Consider the following 22,602-nt stretch of genomic DNA (forward strand, 5'->3'; position numbering starts at 1 on the left):
AAACAAGCCTAAAAGTACAAGCCATTAGGAAAAAGAAAACCAGGACATCCTCTTAAACGATTCCAAGATGACTTCTAAGGCTGGAACAAATCCTTGATATGCATGATGATATGCATATGCATAGTAATTATCTTTTTGTTTTATTGTCCAGATTTCACTTCCATACAATAAGACTGTAAGGCTAATGTATTGTATACTTTGTCTGGTTTGTTTTTGAACTAGGTTTGGTTTAAATACAGAGTTAAATACACCTGTTATTTTTAAATATTTTGCAATTTTAATGTTAATATCTTTTTCATTTTCATATGTGATCATACATCCTAGGTAGTTAAATGAATTCACCTGTTCTAAGATCTTGTTATCTCTTACTATTTTAGTTCTTTCTGGATCTTGTCCTTTAAAGGCCATAGTTTTTGATTTTTCGGTTCATATTATCATACCATAATCTTTAGCTATCTCATTTAGATCTAAAATAACTTTCTGTAAGTTATCTTCAGAATTTGTAATTATTATTTGGTCATCAGCAAAAAGGAGAGTGTTTAAGTTCACAGTTGGAGAAAGTTTAATACCTTGATGGAAATTTTTATTCCTTTTTATTATTATTTCATTTAGATAAATATTAAAAAGAGTTGCTGAGAGGGGACATCCTTGTCAGACCCCTTGGTTTATCTCTCTCATATATGATAGCTCATGATTTAATCTTATTTGTATTTGATTATTTTCATATATACTTATGAAAGCTTTTAGGATATTATTTGGTATTTGTCTTTCATTTAATATGTTAAATAAAATGCTTCTTTTAACTTTGTCAAATGCTTTTTCAAAGTCAATAAATGCAATATGTGTTTCTAAATTATATTCTCTTCTTTTCTCTATTATTAATTTTACACAAAAGGATGGGTCTATACGTGATCGTCCTTTTCTAAACCCATTCTGTACTTCTAAAATAAAGTTTTCGGAATATTTCATTAGTTTGCTACTTAAAATTCTACTATATATTTTGTAACAGGAATTTAGTATGCTTATACCTCTATAGTTTTTAGGGTCATCTCTATTACCGTTTTTAAAGAATGGAATCACAATTGCTTTTTTCCATTGTGTTGGGGGGTTACCAGTTGTATAAATTTTATTTAAAAATAATAGGAGTCTTTCTTTGAATCTTGATCCTGCATATTTATACAGTTCTGAACCTAGCTTATCTTCTCCAGGTGATTTTCCATTTCTTGTTTCTTTCAGGCTGATTTCTAATTCTTCTTTAGTTATTTCCTTTTCATTAAGTGTTTGTCAGTTGTCTTTTTTAAAATATTTATCTGTCCACAATTATGTTTAGAAATTCTTCTAATTTCAATTCGGCGTTTAATTTTATGTTTTCTTTAGTATCTGCATTTAGGTGTTTCAAAATCTTATATACATTAGGTCTTATTTTATATAAATCATGTTCTAAATTAGAAATGAATTTGTTCCATGATTCTCTATGTCTTTTTCTGACTTCTCTTTTAGCTATGGCTCTTATTCTTTTATATTCTATTTCATCTTCTAATCTTTTACTGCTTAACCATTTATGATAGGTTTCTTTTTTCATTTTGATTATTTCTTTGGTTGTATTATCCCATATCTTCATTTTTTTCCCTTTATTGAATTTTTTGGTCTTTCCTAAGCTTCCATTTGCTGCTGCATTTAGTATCGTTTTTATATTAAGCCATTCTATTTCTATTTCTTCATTTTGTTTTATTTTATCTAGATATTGGTTAATTCTTTGTTCATATAGCCATTGTATATTTGTATCATTTAATAGTCTAGATAATCAAATGTTTTAAATTTTCTTTCTGTTCTTGTTACTTGTAGCCATTTAGGTGGCAATCTTAATTTTATTTTAATGAGGAAGTGGTCACTGCTTATTTCATATCTTCTGTGAACTCTAACATCTAACGAAAACTTTGATGTCTTTTCAATTAAGATAAAATAATGTAATATTGATTTCCATCCTCTTTCTGCCCAAGTATATTTATGTATGTCTTTATGTTTATAGAAAGAATTCATTATTTTTAGGTTATTATAGACTACAAAGTCAATCCAATTTTTACCATTCCTGTTTAGAGTATGTATGTTCTCCATATATTCCTATATTATTATTAATTTTCGTATTTCCAATTCTTGCATTTAAGCCTCCTGCTAAAATTACGTAATCATTTTTATTTATTTTATTATATATATTTTGTAGCTGATTATAAAATTCAATATTATCCTGTTCTCTTCCTTCCTCTGGGACATATAAACCAATTATTGTTAAATAACCTCTATCTATTTTTATTCTAGCTTCTATTATTCTTTCATTCCATAATTTATAATGTTTTAACTGTTTTGAAAGGGAGTTATGAATCCAAATCATGACGCCTGCTTGTGCTCTTCGGTCTCTGTCAACTTCACTGTATATCACATTCAAATTTTCGGTTCTCATGGTTCCTTTTAATTTCTTTTTTTGTTTCGGTGATTACTGCTATTTTTAAATTTAAAATTTCTTTCATTTAATATTTGGTCTAAAGATACAATATCATATAAATTTTCATGAACTGCATAATTGACATTATGCAGTTCATGATGATAAGGAATGAAACCCCAAGAATGGAAAGAATGTATGATAGTTCCATTGTACAAAGATGGTGCAAAAACTCATGCATATAAATACTGACTCAGTATCTCTGTTGTGATATTGAAGATTTTAGAGAAGTTGGTAAGAACTTGCATACAGACATGGGTAGACCAACAAACTATACTCTGCTAGGAGCAGCATGGGTTTACTAAAGGAAGATCATGTTTTAACAATTTGCTCATATTTTATAACAACGTTACAGCTGAGTTGGATAAAGAGAATGGACACACAATGATAATGTTGAATTTTGCAAAGGCATTTGATAGGATACCACATGAAATGCTGTTACATAAACTGGAGAATATGGGATTGGAATACAAACTCTTGATTTTGATCAGTGGATGGTTGACAGACAGATATCAAAAAGTGGTATATAGTGGGTGTAAATCTACCAGGTTTAAACTGACCAGTGATGTACCTCAGGGATCAGCCCTTGGGCCATTGTTGTTCAATCTATATATTAATGACATTAGGAAGGATCTAACAGGAAATGATGCACAGAAGGCAGGGCAATCAGGAATGCTACTGATATCCAGCAACCACAAAATGATTTGAATAGGCTGGAAATTTGGACAAATGAAAATGGCTGTCAGTGTAATGTTACTAAGTGTAAAGTTATGAAATTGGGCATGATGAGATTTCCACCAGCATATTATATTAGTGGGGTTATGCTACAAGAAACTGATGAGGTTAGGGATCTTGGTGTAATGGTGGATAGGAATTTTAAGTTCAAAGGTCATATAGTAAAAGTTGCAAATCAACTCAGAGGATAATTGTGATGTCGAAGCAAACTTTGACAAGCAAGGATAAGGAAGTCATTTTACTTCTTTATAAGGCCTTGATTATAAGTCCTCACCTGGATTATTGTGCACAGATTTGGTCTCCTGAATTTCTAAGTGAATGAAGAAGCAGTGGAATGGGTGCAATGAAGAGTTACAAAGATTATATCTGAATTATGAGATTCAGATTATGAAGATAGATTGTGAGTATGTGGATTAACCAGAGTTAACAGGAGAAAGAGAAGTGATATGATAGAGGTCTATAAACTCCCAAATGGGTGTTATAGGATGTCATCTGATGAAATTTTTCATTATATAGAAGGTGGGGGAGAACATGGAGCATCCATAGAAGTTAAGTTTGTTTGCAGTCAAGAAAGGGGTAAGAGATAGTTTTTCACTCGCAGAACAGCGAGTAAGTGGAATAGATTGCTTCCGTACAAGTTGCAACTTGTATGTAAGCAGTAGTGAGTGCATCTAGTGTGAATGAATTTAAGGGAAGGTATGACAGCTGGTTTGGGTGATGTACAGCCTCTCCCAACGAGTCCCTGACTACCTGGGGGGGGCTCAGATAATAATAATAAATACGTATTTTCTCTTGAGAGTAATCCTAATCAAACTATAATATAAATTTACTTTAAGTTTACAAATATTTTTTGCCACAAAAATCACAACACTACATTTCTCACATTTATTGAATATGTGAAACATATGGCAGCATAGAGAAAATATGACAGAACACAATGAAACAACATAATAGATAATAACAATATGGATCACAAAAAAATAATGGGTTGAGGAAAAGAAATATATTTGCAGTTGTGAAAGTATTTGAATATATTTGCAGTTGTGAAAGTATTTGAATATATTTGTAGTTATGAAAGTATTTGAATATATTTGCGGTTATGAAACACAGTTCATGAAAAAGTATAACAGGAAAATTGAAAGAAAAAAAAAAGAATTTAGAAGAAATGCTAAAAACATTTTGGAATCAATTTTGATGTCTTCCAGTACACATCCAAGTAATGCACACAAATAAAAAAAGTGCTATTTTGCTACAGTCAATTACATTACAGTTCATAACAATTGACTTGAGACAAGTCAATTGTTATGAAGTCTATAATTTGCAGTTTCACCAATTAAGCAAACATCCAATTCCCTCCACAGCTGACCCTCCCCTCAAGGAATGTTTTGCTACTCATTGTACTTTAATCCAGGATTACTAACATAGTAATTTACATAATCAAAACTTAAACATTTTATTTCATGTGCAGTGTAGCCAAAAGTCACTGCTTGTTTACCATGGCTATGGGATCTTCGGAATAAGACTTGGGAGACAATCTACTGCTGCTGTTCAGAGGTTACAGCCAAAACAGCAAAGGCTGTGAGACAAATGTATTATGGCTATTAACTGCATGTGTTCTGGCTGGGTTGCTTGTTGTTTTGTAGGATAAAAATCCTTGGTTTCCATGAGGAAAAACTCTACCACAGTCCCATATGAGACTGGCTAACTCAATGTGTAGTTGAAAAGCCCTTACATAGATTATTTGCATTGTAAGCTTCATTAGTTCATCCATAAAACTATAAAAGCTCATCCAGTGCCTACTCTCTGGATTAACTTTTATGAGTTTATAAAACTTGTCTTAAATAAATAAATTAAATTAAATTAAAAAAAAAACCGACAAGCCAAAGGAAATACTACATAGTTATCATTTATGTAGTCAACAGAAGGTGAGAAAATGTCTTTAGGTGTTTATTATAGATTATGTGGATGAATTATTAAACGACTTTCTCAGAGTACATTAATCTACATGGGATTTGTATATTTATTATGACAACCTCACATACAAATGGTTGCGAGTCCACAGCACATTATTACTGTGGATGAGCTAAATATTAGATGAATAAATCATTTATACCGCCAATTTTCATTTCTAATTATAATTACGATTAATGGCTTAATATTCAGATAAACTAATATATATGAACAACTTATATATATCTTATTAGTGGGGAAGGGGTGCTATGGTTATAGAAAATAGAATTCAATGCCTTCTCAATAAAAACAACTTACTTCTTAAATCTAACCTTACGTTTAGGAGGACTAAATTCAGGAGAATCTTGTTCTGATTCGGTTGACGGTATTTCGAGTAGTTTTATTGCTTCGATGTTATTCTTAAATGTCATTCCGTTACTTTCCATAGTTGGTCTGAATGTTTTACTGATAATAACTGTCTGCTAAGTAATAACTCAAAGTTCAACTTTGTATCCTTTGCATATATTACACCGCACTAAGTTATTAAAACTGATATTTGTTTTTTCCAAGGCACTTTGGTTTCATGTTTAACTAAATTAATCCCATTTTTGAAAAACCACATTTTTACAATGGGTTACGTTTTCTTTCATAGAACAATAAACGTGTACCCAAACTTTTATTAACATTGCTTGGATATATACAACGAACACAAACTCTTTTCACCTGCCATAAACGGCATATCGACTGGATAACATATGATTCAAACACATCACCTAGCAATGCAATTCGAAAGCGACCTCCATTTGGAATACATCGTCTTTTTATTTATCCGTGCAAAAGCATCTAGATTTCAAAAGTAACTAATTTAGAAATTTCTGTGCATATAATAATAGTGAAAATGATTTGATAAACTATGTCGTATGATCGAATTTAAGTATGATCCATAAATAGAATCTTTCTTATGACAGAACATTTATTCGCTTATGCTCTGAGAAATAAATAAATAAATATGGTTTACCAACCTAGAACACTTCTCTTTCATACTCTAAACTTCGGAGAAATTTGTAAATGAAAGGAAGACGTTCATGGTTGCTAACACAGAGTTGTGGTACCGATGTCTATAGGATGTTTAAGTAGCTTTCACTGCCTTAATCCATAGCTTACTAATCCCTTGTCACCAAGTAGTGAAACAGTAACTAATTTCTAGTTTGGAATGCCATTAAATAATGCGATTTTCACAAACTTCTATTTTATTTTTATTTTAAGCTTTCCAGTTCAAAAACCTATTTCTGGGACTAGTTGGCAGGTCACAATTAAAAAGCAAATACACTGTTTCGAAAGAAGTCAACGGACACCGTAGTGTGAGAAACAAACAGCCATGGTGCCCACCTTAAAAAGATGTAGGACCTTTGCAATCACAGCAGCAATCCTACGGGACAAACTTTCCACAAGCATACGATAACCATCAACTGGAATTTTGGACAATTCTTACTGTAGGTATGAAATGAGGAGCTGGACTGTTGAGGGGAAACGTCCCCTAACCTCACCTGATGTTCCAGTTCATCCCACAGATGTTCAATAGGGTACAGATCAGGGCTTTGTGGAGGCTAGTCAATTGTGGTGACGTTCATGTGCACAAACCATGCAGTTACAGCAGCAGGTAGCCTCATGACACGGTGCATTGTCTTGCTGAAAGAAACAATGGTCAGTTCCGTAGAAACGCCACAAAGTAAGAAACATTGTATTATCTGGAATGTTCAGATTTTTAATTTTAAAGGGTGCCTCTCGAAGTCTCGTTGTTCGTGGTCATGGTCACATAAACAGAAGTCTAAGGCCAAACCAGAAAATATAAGACCATATAATCCAACTGCAACCTCCGAATTTCATAGTTGGTATTACATACTCTGGTAAGAGAAGTTCACTGGCCATCCGCCACACTGGTCCACCTGCTCGGCAAAGGATGTAGAGTGATTCATCGCTCCCTAACACAGCTTATCAAGTTTCCATGCCCCACTGTATATACTCTTTGAACCATGCTCTTTGTACCACTGAAGATGATGCTGCATATTAGTTCGGGTAATGTGCGGCATGCATATTGTGGCCCTACCATGAAACCCCATGTTGTGAGTCTCAAGTTATGAACGTGTTTTGTGCAAATTCGTGTTCCAGTCGATGGCTGGAACTCTCCAAATTGAAAGTGTCGGCCGACGAATGGCGGTTTATACATATTACCCTTTGTAATCCCTCTATGGTCACATTCCATGAGTGTGGTGAGTTGTCTACTGCGGGTAGCACTTGAAGTTGACTCTCTGCTTCCATCTCAGAACAGTATCACCGACTTGACCTGGGATGGCCCCATTTGTCAATAGTCCCTTATTAAACCTGAATTCAAGTTTAATAAGCAAACTAAACAGATAGACATACAACATGGCATCCAATCACAAATGCTTCTTTAAATGTTTATCATTTCCCTTCTCACAGAGATTTCACCGGACACAGTTGCACTGATTTGGGCGCATCATGTTCTCCCAATTTATACTGGTTACAAGCACCTGACTTATTACTGGGCATGGTTCACCATGTACTATAATGAGTAAGGGATGTCTATTGACATCTTTCCAAGCAGCATAAGGCTCCACTTTCTTGTTAACAGATTGTGGGTTTGAATTACTCTATGAGATCGATATCTGCATAATTTTTGAAGACATGATTGCCTCTGTGGTCTTCAAGTTTAATAAGCAAGCATTATCACTACAAGCTTGCTTATCAGACCAAAATTGATAACCAAGTTTGTGGACTCCATTGTGAGACAACGACATTTGCTAATCACATGCTTCAAGTCTCAAAAAATATACAAAACACCAAATTCAGAATGAAAGGAAATGAAGTAATAATGAATGCTGTAATGCCTTTTATTCACCAAAGGGAGCTAGCAAGAGCATTTAATCCTAACAACGTTTTCGAGATTATTGACAACCAGGCGTCACCCTTAGTCATCAGTGTAGCTAACACAAGACTATCAATGATTACACAGATATCTAGAGAGGAAAGTAGGGCATACAACTGCCACCATTTCGTCGTTTTGGACGTAACATATTATTGTCTGGAATAGTGTATTTGTTAAGGTCGTTTTTCTTAAGTTGCAAAGTTAAAAAACAAAGTTTCTGGGATAAAAGCAGTACTTCAGTACTTGCAATAGCAGAATTATCTGCAGGCTGCCTCTCAAACTAGACTGACTTTAACATCAGGATCACACAGCTGCTAAATGTCACTCTTCACATTTTAAAATGGTGAACAAAACTAGAAAATCATCCATACTGCATTGGCCATCAGCTAGTTCAAGGAGAACTATGACTGGTGCTAAGGCTAATGGGCAGAAAGCAAAAATACAAGAGAACACTGTCTTCTTTGCTAGCTAACGAGTGCAGGGAAATGAAAAGTAACTGGAAGAAAGATGAAAGAAAAAATACACATTAGCTTAAACAAAGATTGTTTATTAAGCAAGTCATGGACTGAATCAATTCAGAATTAAGAGGATATCAAAAGTCAATGTATGAAATTTAGTAACAACAGTTCTCTAATACTATAGTCACTGTAGAATGTTGGATGGATAAATGAAGATTTATTGTAAAAAACACAGCTTTCATTCAGGCTGAACTACAAGAATTACAAAGATGGATTGTCACTGAATCTCAGCAAGAACTTAAAAGTAGCTAAAAGGACCATGAAGAAATATTCCAAGTAGATTTCTTGAATACATGTAATCTAAAAGATATCCACCAAATAACCTAAATGATATACAACAAGAAATGCGATGTACAATTGTAGAATCCTTGCAAAACCAAAGAATGAGGGTGACATCCAATGCTGAAACAAAGCCAAGGGTAACGTTTAGGTGCAGTATTGTGTATTAAGAACTTGGAAATATAAGCAAGTCCTACAAAACTGTTAGTAATGGATATGCCAAAAAGAGTGACACTGGGATGTCAAGTAAGTGTGAAATAAAAATAATAATAATAATAATAATAATAATAATAAGCAAGCTATCAACCTAAGCAACATTTTCGATGGAGAGCAGATACGCTAGTCACTCGGCCAACCAGCCAACATGAAGTGTACTCTTGTAAAGCAATATGAACTTAAAACAGAACCAGTTTGATGAAGTATGTGAAGACGTAAAAATAAAAAATTTGTTAAACATTAAAAACAAATTCACTATAAAAGTCAAATAAGTCAATACAAAAAAAAAAAAAAAACATTCATTTCCAGATCAAATAGAATCAGCTTTAGAGAAATACTGATAGGAAATTCCCATAGTGTGTTGATCATCTGGACGCAGAAGAAACGATTGAGTTATGGAGGAAGCTTTGGGATAAGAGAAAATAACATAATAACATAATAATGATAAGAGAAAAGAACATAAAAGTACTTGAAAAACAGTTGAACAATACTCAGGTGGAGGACCTTGTCATAACAATACAAATGGTTCAAGGAAGCAAAGAAAATGCTAGATTGGAATGCATTAGATGAGGATGCATAGGTTTTGTCAAAAACCCATGTAGAGCATGCTTTTTCAAATGCCAAAACACAGGCTCGATTAACTCAACAATTTAAAGATTGCATATACACTCCATTGAGGAATGAGTGACTTCTAGAGGGAATTTTTAAAAGGAGTATTCCAAGAATTAACATCCCTTAACTTGCCTCTGTATGACATTTTAGTACTTGGGATAGAAAATATCAACTGAACAACAACAAAATGCCACACTTGTTATCCTAGCAGTTACTACTAAATATAGTACGAATGCTCACTGAAGGCAATGTATGAAACTTGAACTTGAAAAATGAGCAATACTGTCTGTGGTTCGAGAAACTAAATAGAGTCTTGCGTATTCATCAGATCTCCCAATGGAAAAATATTTTTTTTTCTCAGAATAAATCTTTCAAACACCTAGAAAGTACTGAAAGTACCTCCTCCCCCCCTCTAGTTACGCCTCTGCTTAAGACTAATACATTTATTCCAGCGATGCTCCAGCACCATTATCCCATCCCTGTAGTGGTTCTCAGTAAGATCTGCAAAATACCTCTCCGCAGCTGCAATCACCTCTTGATTCGAAGAAAAACGCTGACCAGAGAGGAAGATTTTTAGTTCTGAAAGAGAAAAAGAAGTCCAAGGGAGCCAAATCTGGTGAATAGGGTGGATGTTCCAACAATTCGTAGCGCAGATCCTTTAATTTTCCCATTGCCAAAACACCTTTGTGGGCATTGTCCTGAAAATAGATGTTTTTTTTTTCTGCAAACCGAATGTTTTCTCACGAATTTTTTCGTCTAGTCAGGTTAAAAGATCGGAATAATATTCCCCGGTTATTGTTTTACCCTTTTCAAGATAATTAATAAACAAAATGACTTTACCATCTCAAATGACTTTAGCACCCCATCTTCTTTGGCGCTGAACAACCCGTTTCTGTCCACTGTTTTGACTGCTGTTTGGATTCTGATGTGTACTGGTGAATAAACGTCTCATCGGTAGTAATAAACCGACGCAAAAAATCAGTTTTATTCTTGTTAAAACGCTTCAAGAACCGTCCAGAGATTTTCACGTGAGTGCGTTGTTGATTTGCTGTGAGCAAGTGCGGCACCCATTTTGCGCAAAGCTTTTTCATTTGCAATTGTTCATGCAAAATATATCTTACACGTTCTTTTGAAAGCCTACAGTCTCAGCAAATTCATGCACTTTGACTCTCTGGTGATCCATTACCATATCGTCCACTTGATAAATGATTTTTGGTGTTCTTACGTGTATTGAACGTCCTTCACGTGGATCATCTCCAAGGCTGGTTCTGCCCAGTTTAAACTCGTCAGCCCATTTCTTAATTGTCAAAAACGAAGGAGAAGAGTGCCCATAAACTTTTATGAACTTCGAATGAATTTCTTTTGGCTTTAAACCTTCTTTTACAAAGAATTTTATAACCGCACGATACTCAATTTTATCCATTTCAAGGGATATAGAGCAACACTTTTGCTTCAGACAGCTGTATAAAAAAAACGACTTGATAGAATGACTTGCAATTTTACATGAATCTTTTGGAAGACGTATCAACTGAGAAAAAAAAATCTTGACGATAGTGTTACCATTTATTTACGAGAACATTTCAGGCCACCCACGTGTGTATGCTTATATATATATATGCATATGCCTTTATGCAGATTCAGACTATAAATAAAGGCATGATCGGGTCGAAAAACCTGTAATCTGGAACATGTTTAGGAAGAATGGTTTGCCAACTTACAATATCGCTTGAGAACATGGGTTAAGAAGTTGTTGAAAATGAAAATGCAACGATAGTGTGGACTTTAAAATTCAGTCAGACTTCAGAAATACATTAGGCATCAGGCATAGCTGTAGTTAACACTATGCATGGCTTATCGATATAGTAATACCAATGGAGAGCAGAATAGAGAAGAAGAAAAAGTGCATGAAAAAATGACTATGTATAAAATCAGAGAATGAAATTCAACGAATTTTAAGGCTTCCAGTATTTCTTCTCAGTTACAGAGACATCGTCAAGGTGTTCCACACATACATGCAAAGGCAGTATAAAACTAACTGAAACACGTGGAAGAAAGACTACAGTCCTAGCTAGTTGGGATGCCCTCCATTGATACTTCTGGGTGGCCCAGAATGTAAACTGGGATCTCGAAGTATTAGCAATACTTTGAGTGTTTTCGGAAGTTTTATGCAACCATATTTATTTAAATTAGGCTGATTTTTAAGAGCAGCAGCAGATTATAAAAAGTCTTTCTCTTCTAAATTAACCGTGATGAAGAATGATGGTCATTTTTTAAGTGATTCTGTGAACTGTATCCAAAGCATGATCTGTAAGGCCATATGACTATAGTCATTACTGCAAATGTATTTTTTATGTTCTTCCATTCGGATGGTAGCTGATCTTCTTGTTATTCCATAGTAGGCCAACTTGCAGGAATAAGGAATCTATATGCACCAGGAGTGGATAAGGGTAGCCAGTTTTAAGCGGGGCTGAAAGTGGTACAAATATTGTATATCTTTAGGGTTCTCGGTATTTTTTCTGATATGTGTCAGACATAGGGGATGGAGACTGTATTAATAAATGAATTAATAAAATCTTTCTGAAGAGTAAGTCGTGGATCGGGGGAAATTATTATTTTTTTATATTATGGGATCTGTAGCCATTAGATAGAATAGTGTGATATATATGATTGTGCTCTGCTGCAAAGAGGTCTCATTGGAACTAAGGTTATAAGCTCTACTGGTTATTGTTTTAATGGCACAATATTGTTGAGAGGGATGATGTGAGAGTTTGTGAATGTATTTGCCTGTGTGAGTGGGTCTCATATATGCTGAAAAGGACAGGTTACCACTATGTAGACTGGAGATCTTAACACACAGAAATAGCAGGAGAATTTATGAAACTCCCAGAAACAGCAGGATGAAGGATATCTCATATTTTAAGAGATATTTTTAGTTGATTCTTATATATATATGAGCTGAATTCTATGCTTTTGTATCCAAAAGCATGGAATTTAATGTGCGATTGACAAATCCCACATTTGCCAGTCAGTGTTTTGTGATATTCTAACATGTTCCCGAACTCAATAATAATAAATAAATAAATAAATAAAATATATCTGCTAATGCTTTTGATTCACTGTAGAGAGTAACCAAGTCTGTTTTAGTCCTATCTAATGTTTGGAAACTTAGGAGGGAAGTTCAAACTCCATTGATAGCCAGATATAGTGAGCCAAAGAATATTGCCAATTATCAACTGCATCGGTTGAAGAGAAAATCTGCTAAAGCCTTTTATTCTCAAATTTACATAAAATAATAATTTCTTCACAATACAATTATTTATTATTATATGCAAATACTATAATAAATTTGAGAGGGGTGTATTCACATATGTACTACATAGTATGTACTACATACATAAATATTAACAATGCTGCATTTTACAGTTTATACGAGTGTATTGAGAATGCTATATTTATAGTAAGTAAAATATTTTTTTAGATTACCTGAAACACTTGATATGCATTAAATTAACTGAAGACAATTTTAATATATATAGCAGGTGAGAATTGATTGTTTGAGCTGCAGATAATTAAACTTTAGAGAACGTCAGAAACATCAGAGAGGTTTTGTGGATTTGAAGTGAGAGAGAGAGAGAGAGAGAGAGGGAGAGCATAAAGGAGCAGGCAGACCTAGAGAAGGTCAAAAAAAAAAAAAGAGGATTCAAGATTTACAACGAAGTAATTCAATTTTGAAATACGTAATATATTTTAATATAATATTAGTTCTATATAAAGCATAATGCACCTACACATCCTCAAAGCTTGTGCTAAGCTTATTTAAGGATGACATTTATTGGTTATAGCACATTAATTTCATGCTTTATTAGCAGTAATTCAGAGATATTCTGTAAGACTTTCTGTAATATATTCTGCATATGATACAATTAATGTCGATTGTAGCATATGCAGATAACATGAACATCATGTTAAAATCCAAACGGAAAGCAGAGAAATTGTATTTCGAATTAGAAACATTTGCATACAGACTAGAACTAACATTAATCAACAAAAACCAAAATAATCAACTAGGCAGAATCGGTTAACTGATAAAATGCGAAAATTTCAAACTGAAAAGAAAAAGTGGGACAATTTATATACTTAGAAGTAATAATTGCAAGCTGACCAAATGAGATAGTAGAATTCTAGAATCAAATAAAAAGTGGTAATCATGCTTCTTATTATCTGTCATATGTATTCATGTCAAAAGATTTCTATTGGAAGACTAAATACAAATAGTTGATAATTTGTTCAATTATTACCTATGAATAAGATACCTGAATATTTATGGCAAAGGCGGAGGAATTGTTTAAGCGTTTGAAAGGAAAATTCTCTGACAATATTTGGCCTATTGACTGACAATGGTCTCTGGAGTACTAGATTAAGCAAAAATTATGTAAACTCTACAGAGAACTTAGGATATCTAGTTTAAACAAATTCGAATGGTTGCAGTGCAGGATTTTCGAATTGAAAATAGAAATGCATTCTATAATTAGTAAATTTTTTTCTAAAAGACAAAAAGGAAAGCCAAGAATGAGGTGAATAGATACCATTAGTCGAGAGTAACATCATATTGCAATGTTCAAACTGGCGAATTACTATTTTAGATAAACAGGATTGCAGGTAACAAATCCATAAGACCAAGGCTTGATTTGGACTGTAGAACGATAATAAGAAAAATATATGGACTGTGCATACATTTATTGTACTGTTAAACAACATATGAAAGAAATCTGACAGACATGAAATACCAGAGAATGGTGCCCACAATTGTTTCAACATATGCCATCTTCAACTAAGAAGAAGTGTATCTGCAACACATCAAGTATTATGAACTGAATCAGACAAGATCAGTGGACTGTGGAGAAATGATGAATGACAGTTAATTGCAGAAGTGTTCAGGAAGCATCTATAATAAGATAATAGAGTGAAATGCATCACTCGTGAGAACATAGCTGAAATGGATCAGTGGATGAGCAACCAGTGATCAGTGGGCAACATGAATTTTTAGAGATTTTGGATGAATTCAGACAGGACAATATTCTAACTTTGAAGATTACTATGCTATTATCACACCTTTCTACAATGTCATGAGGTTTATGGTACTTGTTAGAAAATAGTTTGAATCTTGGAATGTTTACGCATTGCCAGTCTTCTAAAATTAATAGCAGCAATGTTGAATGTGTGTGTATATATATATATATATATATATATATATATATATATTAAACACGCACATTTGATACAATATATCAAAACAGGGTTTTTTCTCCAAGAAACTCGGGTTTTTCATCCCGCATACAGACAAATCAGCCCTTCAGAACACACGCAATTTACAGACAAAAAATATACTAGCTGTGGTGGTGGTGGTTGTGGGCAGTAGATGGCGTTGATGTATGTGATTGATAGTAGAGGTTCTGTGTAGTAGTGCCAACGGAGAGTTGTACAGTTGGTGTCCTCCCACGATGAGTCTTCGGACTCCTTCGAGGTGTCACGAATAATAATAATAATAATAATAATAGAACACACTTAAACAAGCACTTTTCGTCATACAATGCATTGTCCGAACTCAAGCGGTTAAGCGCTAGAGGGTGCTTTCCAGTGAACACTTATAAGCGCTGGTTTTTGCAGTCGTCGCTATTTATGCCGTGGAGTGAAAAAAGGATGGATTCTTTCACAAATCAGGAGAAGGGTGACATGCATTTCATTTACGGAGCTGGGAATGCGATGGAAGCCCAAAGACTGTACCAAGAGTACTTTCCAACCAGACGCGTGCCTGATCGCAAAACCTTTTAGCGATTGCACCGATATCTGTACGAAATGGGCTCCTTTGTCAGTGGCATGCAGGATACAGGGCATGCAATGTGAGGACGCCGTGTTACAGAGGAAATTCTATGTAGGGTTGCAGATTGTCCCGAATGTAGCACGCGAGCAATTTCCCATGCCGTACGTCTGCCCCAATCGACGGTGAGGCGAGCTCTACGAGACGAATGATACATCCCTACCATGCACAGACGTTGTACACCTTGACACCTGCAAATTATCGACCTCGTGTGGATTTTGTACAGTGGTTCCTGCAGGAGACTGCAGTGCAGCCGGACTTTGACGCACATATCTTATTCACTGACGAATGCATCTTTACACGTGAGGGCATTTTTAATACCTACAATTATAATGTGTGGGCGAGCAGAAATCCGCACGCCACACGTCCACATTTATACCAGTGGCGTTTCTCCATAAATGTTTGAACTGGAATCCTACATGACCTTTTGATTGGCCCATACCTTCTGCCAGCACCACTGAATGGGAGAACATACCTTGTATTTTTACAAATGGTCTGGCCAGAATTACTGAACCCTGTTCCAGCAAATATTCAAACACGTATGTGGTTCCAACACTACGGAGCTTCACCCCATTTCTGCGTGGATGTGGGGAACGTCTTGGATGCAACATTTCCAGGACGACGGATTGGTCGGGGTGGTCCCATCGCTTGGCCTCCACGATCGCCCGATTTCTCATGTCTGGACTTTTTCCTATGGGGCCATATGAAAAGCGCCTGATTTACGAGAGCCCCATCGATTCCAACGAGGACCTTATTGCCAGGATTTCTATTGCCGCTGCCGCTGTTGGCGGTCACTCTTTTGAGCAGTTTCTGTAATTTGTTCAATGAAATTTTTTAATTTATTTTCTGTAATTTCTGCAATTGTTTCAAATCTCCTCTGGCATTCTTGTGTTTCTTCATTTCCTGACACAGTAGTTGCTAACCCCTAGCCTTTCACCTCTTGAGTTCGGACCATGCATTGTATGACGAAAGGTGCTTGTTTAGGTGTGTTCTATCGTCCCTTAAAGTTTGGTCCGAGTTCTGAATCACCCTGGGCGTCCCAAAATTCACGCAAGAAGTAATTTTGATAGCAAACACAGGTTTTTAATTAAAAATTGTAATTTCTTATTGATTCATAAAGCATAAAGTATAGGGTTATGCATGGAATAGCATATCGGGTAAATGGCCTCCACGGCTTTGCTGGCAATACGCACTCTTTTGTCGAAATTTTCAATGACCGTTTTGCATAAATATGGCTGAATTTCGTTGATACAGTGCTCAATTTCCTCCTTCAAGGCGTGGGTGGTCGTGGGCTTGTTGGCATAAACCTTAGACTTCAAAAAACCCCAAAGAAAAAAGTCCAACGGCGTTAAGTCACATGATCTGGGCGGCCAATTCTGATCACCAAAACGGGAAATTACACAGCCAGAATATTACTCATCAGTAATTAAATTGTTTCTCAGCCTGTATGGGATGTAGCACCGTCTTGTTGAAACCACATGTCCTCCACATCCATATCTTACAATTTAGGCACAAAAAACTGGTCGCGATAGCCAGCTCCATTAACTGTTATTGCCTTACCAGCCGCATTTTCGAAGAAGAATGGACGACCGATGATATATCCAGCCCAAAATCCGCACCAAACAGTGACACGTTGTGAATGCATTTGTTTCTCAACAATCACTCGTGGATTTTCTGAACCTCAAATGCGGCAATTTGTCGATTAACGAATCCATCAAGATGAAAACGAGTCTCATCGCTGAAGATGATTTTGTTCGAAAAATAAGCATCCACTTGTTGTTCCATAATCCATTCAACGATCTCTTTTCAGTGTGTGTGGTCAGTAGACTTCAGTTCTTGAGCCAATTGAACTTTGTAAGCATAAAGATGCAAAGCTTTCGTGAGAATACGCTGTAGAGAGCTTCTCGAAATACCCAATTCAAGACCACCGTGCCGAATTGATGTTTCTGGACTCTCAGCAACACTCTCACGAACTGCTTAGATGTTTTCTGTTGAACGACTTGTTGAAGGACGGCCAGAGTGTATAAGATCACTAATTGATCCAGTTCCTTGAATTTTTTAATTAATCCTTTCACAGTTGATGAAGTTAAATCACTATTCCGACCATATTTTGTACGAAAATTGCGAACTGTAGCTGCTAACAGAGAATATTCACATGTTACAAAAGTATATTACAGCAAAAGATTTTCGTTTTGGACATATAGTACATGATGCTTGAATGAGAGTGGATGATGAGACTGAACTGTAATGTTGGCTCTTTAGTAAAAGAGCCAACATTACAGTTCAGTATCACTCTTAGCTATCTTTCAGTTAAAGTGTATGGTCATCGGCAATCAGAACAGGATACCAGTAGATTCTGCTCTTCGATGAATTTGGCTATAGTTCTTGTGTCTTTGTGATATGAGTGACATTCGAGAGAGACTGCAATGTAGTTCTACATGAAGTTTTATTTTCTTCATTCCGAGAGCAATCCACTCATATCAATTGTGTGCGCATATGTGTATACACAAGTGATACATGACAGTTTCCTTTCCCTAGTATATTAACTCCACACTATCTTCAACAGCTATGCCATAATCTCTTTCTCTTTACCCGTACTTGCTGGACCTGCACTCAGCAACGATCACCTATCAAGTCAGGAACACAATCCTATACTACCACTGAAGTAGAAAGAAAGAAAGAACCCTATCATTTCGCACCTGGAAAGAATAGCAATGGCCACAGAAGCTATAGACACGGAAAACGTGTCAGTCAATTTTAAATCTTATGCTAATATAATGTAGCTGATGGAAATATCCTATCTTCCTCAAAAACACTGTTCACACACAAATGTTCATACACATCAGCCAAGAGCAGACTAATTAATGCTTCAATAACTACCACCGCTACCGTCATTTCAAGAAAAAATTAAATTGTGATTTTCGCCACCAAAGACAACCATCCTCTTGAAGAGTATTAAATATCTCCCGAATGGCTGTTACTGTTCGATCTCATCACATGTGAGCAAAAGCAGTACTACAAAATCAGTGTCTATCATCTAGAAGTAATCCCCATGGTGCCGACAAAAGTAACAGCATCAAACGTTCCCCCCGCTAAATTCCTCACAATTCATCAGATTCGTATCACAAAGATATGGTTCTGTCACGGGCGAAATATTCATATTGTGGAAATCCACGAAAATATCTGAATTCGCCCATATCAAAAGCTTCCGAAGACAGACAGTACTGCATTATCCAAACAACGACTCACTACAAAAACTGTTAAAGTTAATATAACACTAACCTAAACAGAATAACTTACTACTTACTTTTTACTGGACAGGCCGAGGATCTTGACCAATCATGGCTTATCTAGTTTTAACAAACAGCATGCAAACATCGACCGTCCCAACAGTGACCAAGAACAAATTATAAGCGCTCACGGTGCTACAACAATAATTACCGATCCATCTTCCCATAAATTCAGGACTTCTAGAGAAAAAAATACTCAGCAATCTGGTGTTACATCACCTACCGCCATCCATAAAGCAACAGACGTCCCAGACAATGAGAAAACTTTACTTACGCATGGCGACATAGAAGATGAAGAAGCTTGAGGTGACCCCCCCTCCCCCCCACACACACAGAGGACCCTTTAGCGACGAAGCAATTTTTGTCTTTCATACAGAAAATCCGAGGCTCTCCTCAAAAATTAACTAATACACTACACGAATATCAGAATTATTCTCAACGTCAGGACCTACACTCCAAATTGAAATGCAAAAAGAGCAGAGCAGAGCAGACAGAGGTTAACATATACATACTACTTAATTAATGGGCTGCAAATGCAATACCAGGACCATTATTAGATCCCAGTGTATAATCGACCTTTTCATAATCATAATGTGTTGAGTATTTTTTTCTCTTAATATAAGATGATGTACATGTGCCTTACACAACAGAATAGTCCTTGACCAGGTACAGAAATATCATACAGATCTAATACCTCATGTCCTTTTATGATTGCAATCGTAATCTTATATGTATGCTCCCATATAAACACCGAACTGTAATAATACCCTGCATATGTTCAATATTTATATACCACAGCAGGATGCTCTATCAACAAAAATCTTGGCCTTCATATAAAGCCAACTTTACAGTTGACTAAAAACATATCATACTAACTGAGACTTTAACTGCGCTCTTGACCAAGCAAAAGACCTGCTGGAATGTACCGAACACCATACCTCGTTAATAAACAAACTTCAGTCACTGATAATCAATAATGTACTTACAGATGAGAGGTCCTACACATCAGCAATCATAGTAACTAACAGGGCCTTTTTACCAAGCACGATTAGACAGATACTGCATTTCCAAAAACATTGTTCTTCTAGTTAGAAACTTCTCTCTCATTGCTTCATACTTCTCGGATTATTTTTTCATCAAGATGAAACTTTCGTTATCTTCAGAATCATCCAAATCAGGAAGCACCTGATTTGGATCTTAAACAATACCCCTCTACAAGATTCAGATTATCTATTAAAAATTCAGGCTTTGATAACTATTCTTGCTCACTAGAAAGCGAATACAAAACCAATGAAAACATGATGGCCTCACCCAAAATCTCAAATGGAATCCTTCACGCAGATTTACAGTCATGGGAAGAAACTCCAGAGGAATATTAGCATCGACAGATCAAATAACAGCTTCAGCATCTACTAGAAGAAAGTCCTGAATATCACTCAGTCCTCCAAGCCATGCAAAGACAAAGTATGCCATACTTAGATTGAGGCACTCATATCACTTAGATCAGATGCACCCACAAAATATATTTTTCTCTCTTAAAAATAAGGCACAAACCGCATCTCAGCAATTGCACTTCAAAATAGCAGCATCATATAAGATCCAAATAAAATTATATCTGAAATCTTATAATACTATAATACACTTACCTCCACATGAAGATCTCTTCAGGCCATCCCCGAAATATTGAAAGAAACGAAAAGAATTTCTGCATGAGATCAGAACTACTTAGAAAACCAATCACGCAAGGTGACCTCAAAACTGCATATAAATCTCTGTCAAATAACAAATCTCCTGGCCTTGATGGACTCCGCAACAGAGTTTTTCTAAATCTTCTGGATACACTAGGATCATTTCTCCTTAAAACAGTGCAGAAAACATCCGTCATGATCTGAGCAGCTCGACTGATACCAAAGAGGAAAGACCATACATATATTCGAAACTAGCATCCAATCTCACTAATCAATACAGATTGCAAAATCATTTCGAAAGTTATTGAAAACCAATTACTGCCCACACTTCCTGAAGTTATTGGCAATACGAAATTAATTCCAGGAAGATTAATACATGATAACCTCCATCTAATAAGAGATTTCATTTGCATCGAGAATAGTCAAACTGAAAACCTAGCATTCAGTAGAGTAGACAGAGCAGAGAAAGAGTACCTATGCAAAGTCCTACTAAGGGCATTTTGATATGGTCCTCTCATTATTAAAAAAACCAAACTGCTGTACACGGATACGCTTTTCTGTTTAAATACCAACAACCCGCTCACCTGTACTTTACCGTACCATCGAGGGATCAAGCAAGGATGTTCTCCCTCTCTCTCTGATCAATTACATATACTAGCCATCGAACCTTTTTTAACACCGCACCGTAATCTCCTGACGAACCAGCATAACAGAACAAGATCTGAAAACAGTGTGCCAGTATATGCTGGAGATGCCACCATTATAATACGTAACGTCAAAGAATTGAAAGTAACCGATGAAACACACAGATTATACGCACAATTCTCAGAGGCCCAATTAAATTCTGCAAAATCTACTAGCTTGTGGACAGACACATGTAAGTATAAAACTGACTCTCCAATTGAATGTGCCTGGTTAAATGAAGGCCAAAAATACTTTGACGTACATCAAGGCAACACTCAAATATATAATACACTGAAATGAACACAACAACACAACACCTTTGAACAAGTGCTAGGAAAATCGAACGGCATACTTACAACGTCTTCACTTATTGGAAGAGTTTAATCATCAACCAGGTGGCTGCGAGTGTGCTCACTCACCTTCAAAGAACTGAAATCTCCCGAAGACGTTCTCCATCACCTTCAAAATGCAATAACACGATTCTTCTGGAACAAAACTAACGACACAATTTATTCTGCACTCGGCGAGTCACTCAGTAAGGGAGGCTAAGGCCTAATCTCCCTTGAAAACAAAATCATACCTTTCTCGCCAAGGCACTTCACACCAATCAGACTTATTCAACAACGTTTGATCACGTTATGAAATCATCGATCAGTGGATTTATACTGTCCACAAACATCTGAATGATCAGTACTGTACCATCACTTGCTAAATTGCCCCCAATTTGCAGAGATGCTTTTCAGCATTAAAAACACAAAACTCATCGCACTGACAAGATCAACAGAGTCAGCTGTGCTTACAGAACCGCTGCTTTCAAACAGAAATATAACAAGCTCCACAACTGGCCCAGCATATTCTTTTCTCTACATGAAACTGAGCCGGAATAAGAATCATGTAGGATCCTCCTGACCCAGAACTTAAAGTGGAAGACCTTCTCATGCCTACTACTGAAATCCCCAAAAACAGAAATGCAATATCAACAGATTCCAGCTAACATTGTAAAAATCTTTCCAGATATCGCTAAGCTTCAAGGCATCTGAATTACTTGAAGAACTCCTGTCAGTTCCATAGCATTCTAGCACTGCTAATGTTACTTTCTGGTGAATACTGTTAAATGCCTTCTGAAAGCCAACAAAGCAAGTATATATGTTTTTGTTTTTCTCCTAGCTTTCTCTGCTATAAACCGCATTGTCAAAATCTGTTGAATTGCAGTTCTATCTTTCCTAAATTCTGCTTGCTCGTCTGCAAGGTATGCTTCCAGTTGTGTTCTCAATCTTTCTATCAATATCATAATCATCATCTCCTTAC

At 35.8% G+C, this 22,602-nt stretch overlaps 1 protein-coding gene and 1 pseudogene across 2 annotated transcripts in view; both read right to left on the reverse strand.

Moving 5' to 3' along the window:
* LOC150101248 (uncharacterized) overlaps positions 1–5,913 on the reverse strand; it is a 392,942-nt gene extending 387,029 nt beyond the window's left edge. For both annotated transcript variants that reach the window (XM_090401379.1, XM_090401381.1), the window contains exon 1: positions 5,501–5,913. In XM_090401379.1, coding sequence (XP_090257505.1) covers positions 5,501–5,628 — 128 coding nt within the window. In that variant the 5' untranslated portion in view covers positions 5,629–5,913. The remainder of the gene's footprint in view (positions 1–5,500) is intronic.
* A 10,274-nt stretch (positions 5,914–16,187) lies between these two features.
* Positions 16,188–22,602, reverse strand: part of LOC150101249 (general transcription factor II-I repeat domain-containing protein 2 pseudogene) — a 46,497-nt pseudogene continuing 40,082 nt past the window's right edge.

The sequence above is a fragment of the Typopeltis vanoorti genome, chromosome 12 (assembly GCF_054136105.1).
Source record: "Typopeltis vanoorti isolate ZY-2024b chromosome 12, IOZ_Tvanoo_1.0, whole genome shotgun sequence".
NCBI classification, from domain to species: Eukaryota; Metazoa; Arthropoda; class Arachnida; order Uropygi; family Thelyphonidae; genus Typopeltis; species Typopeltis vanoorti.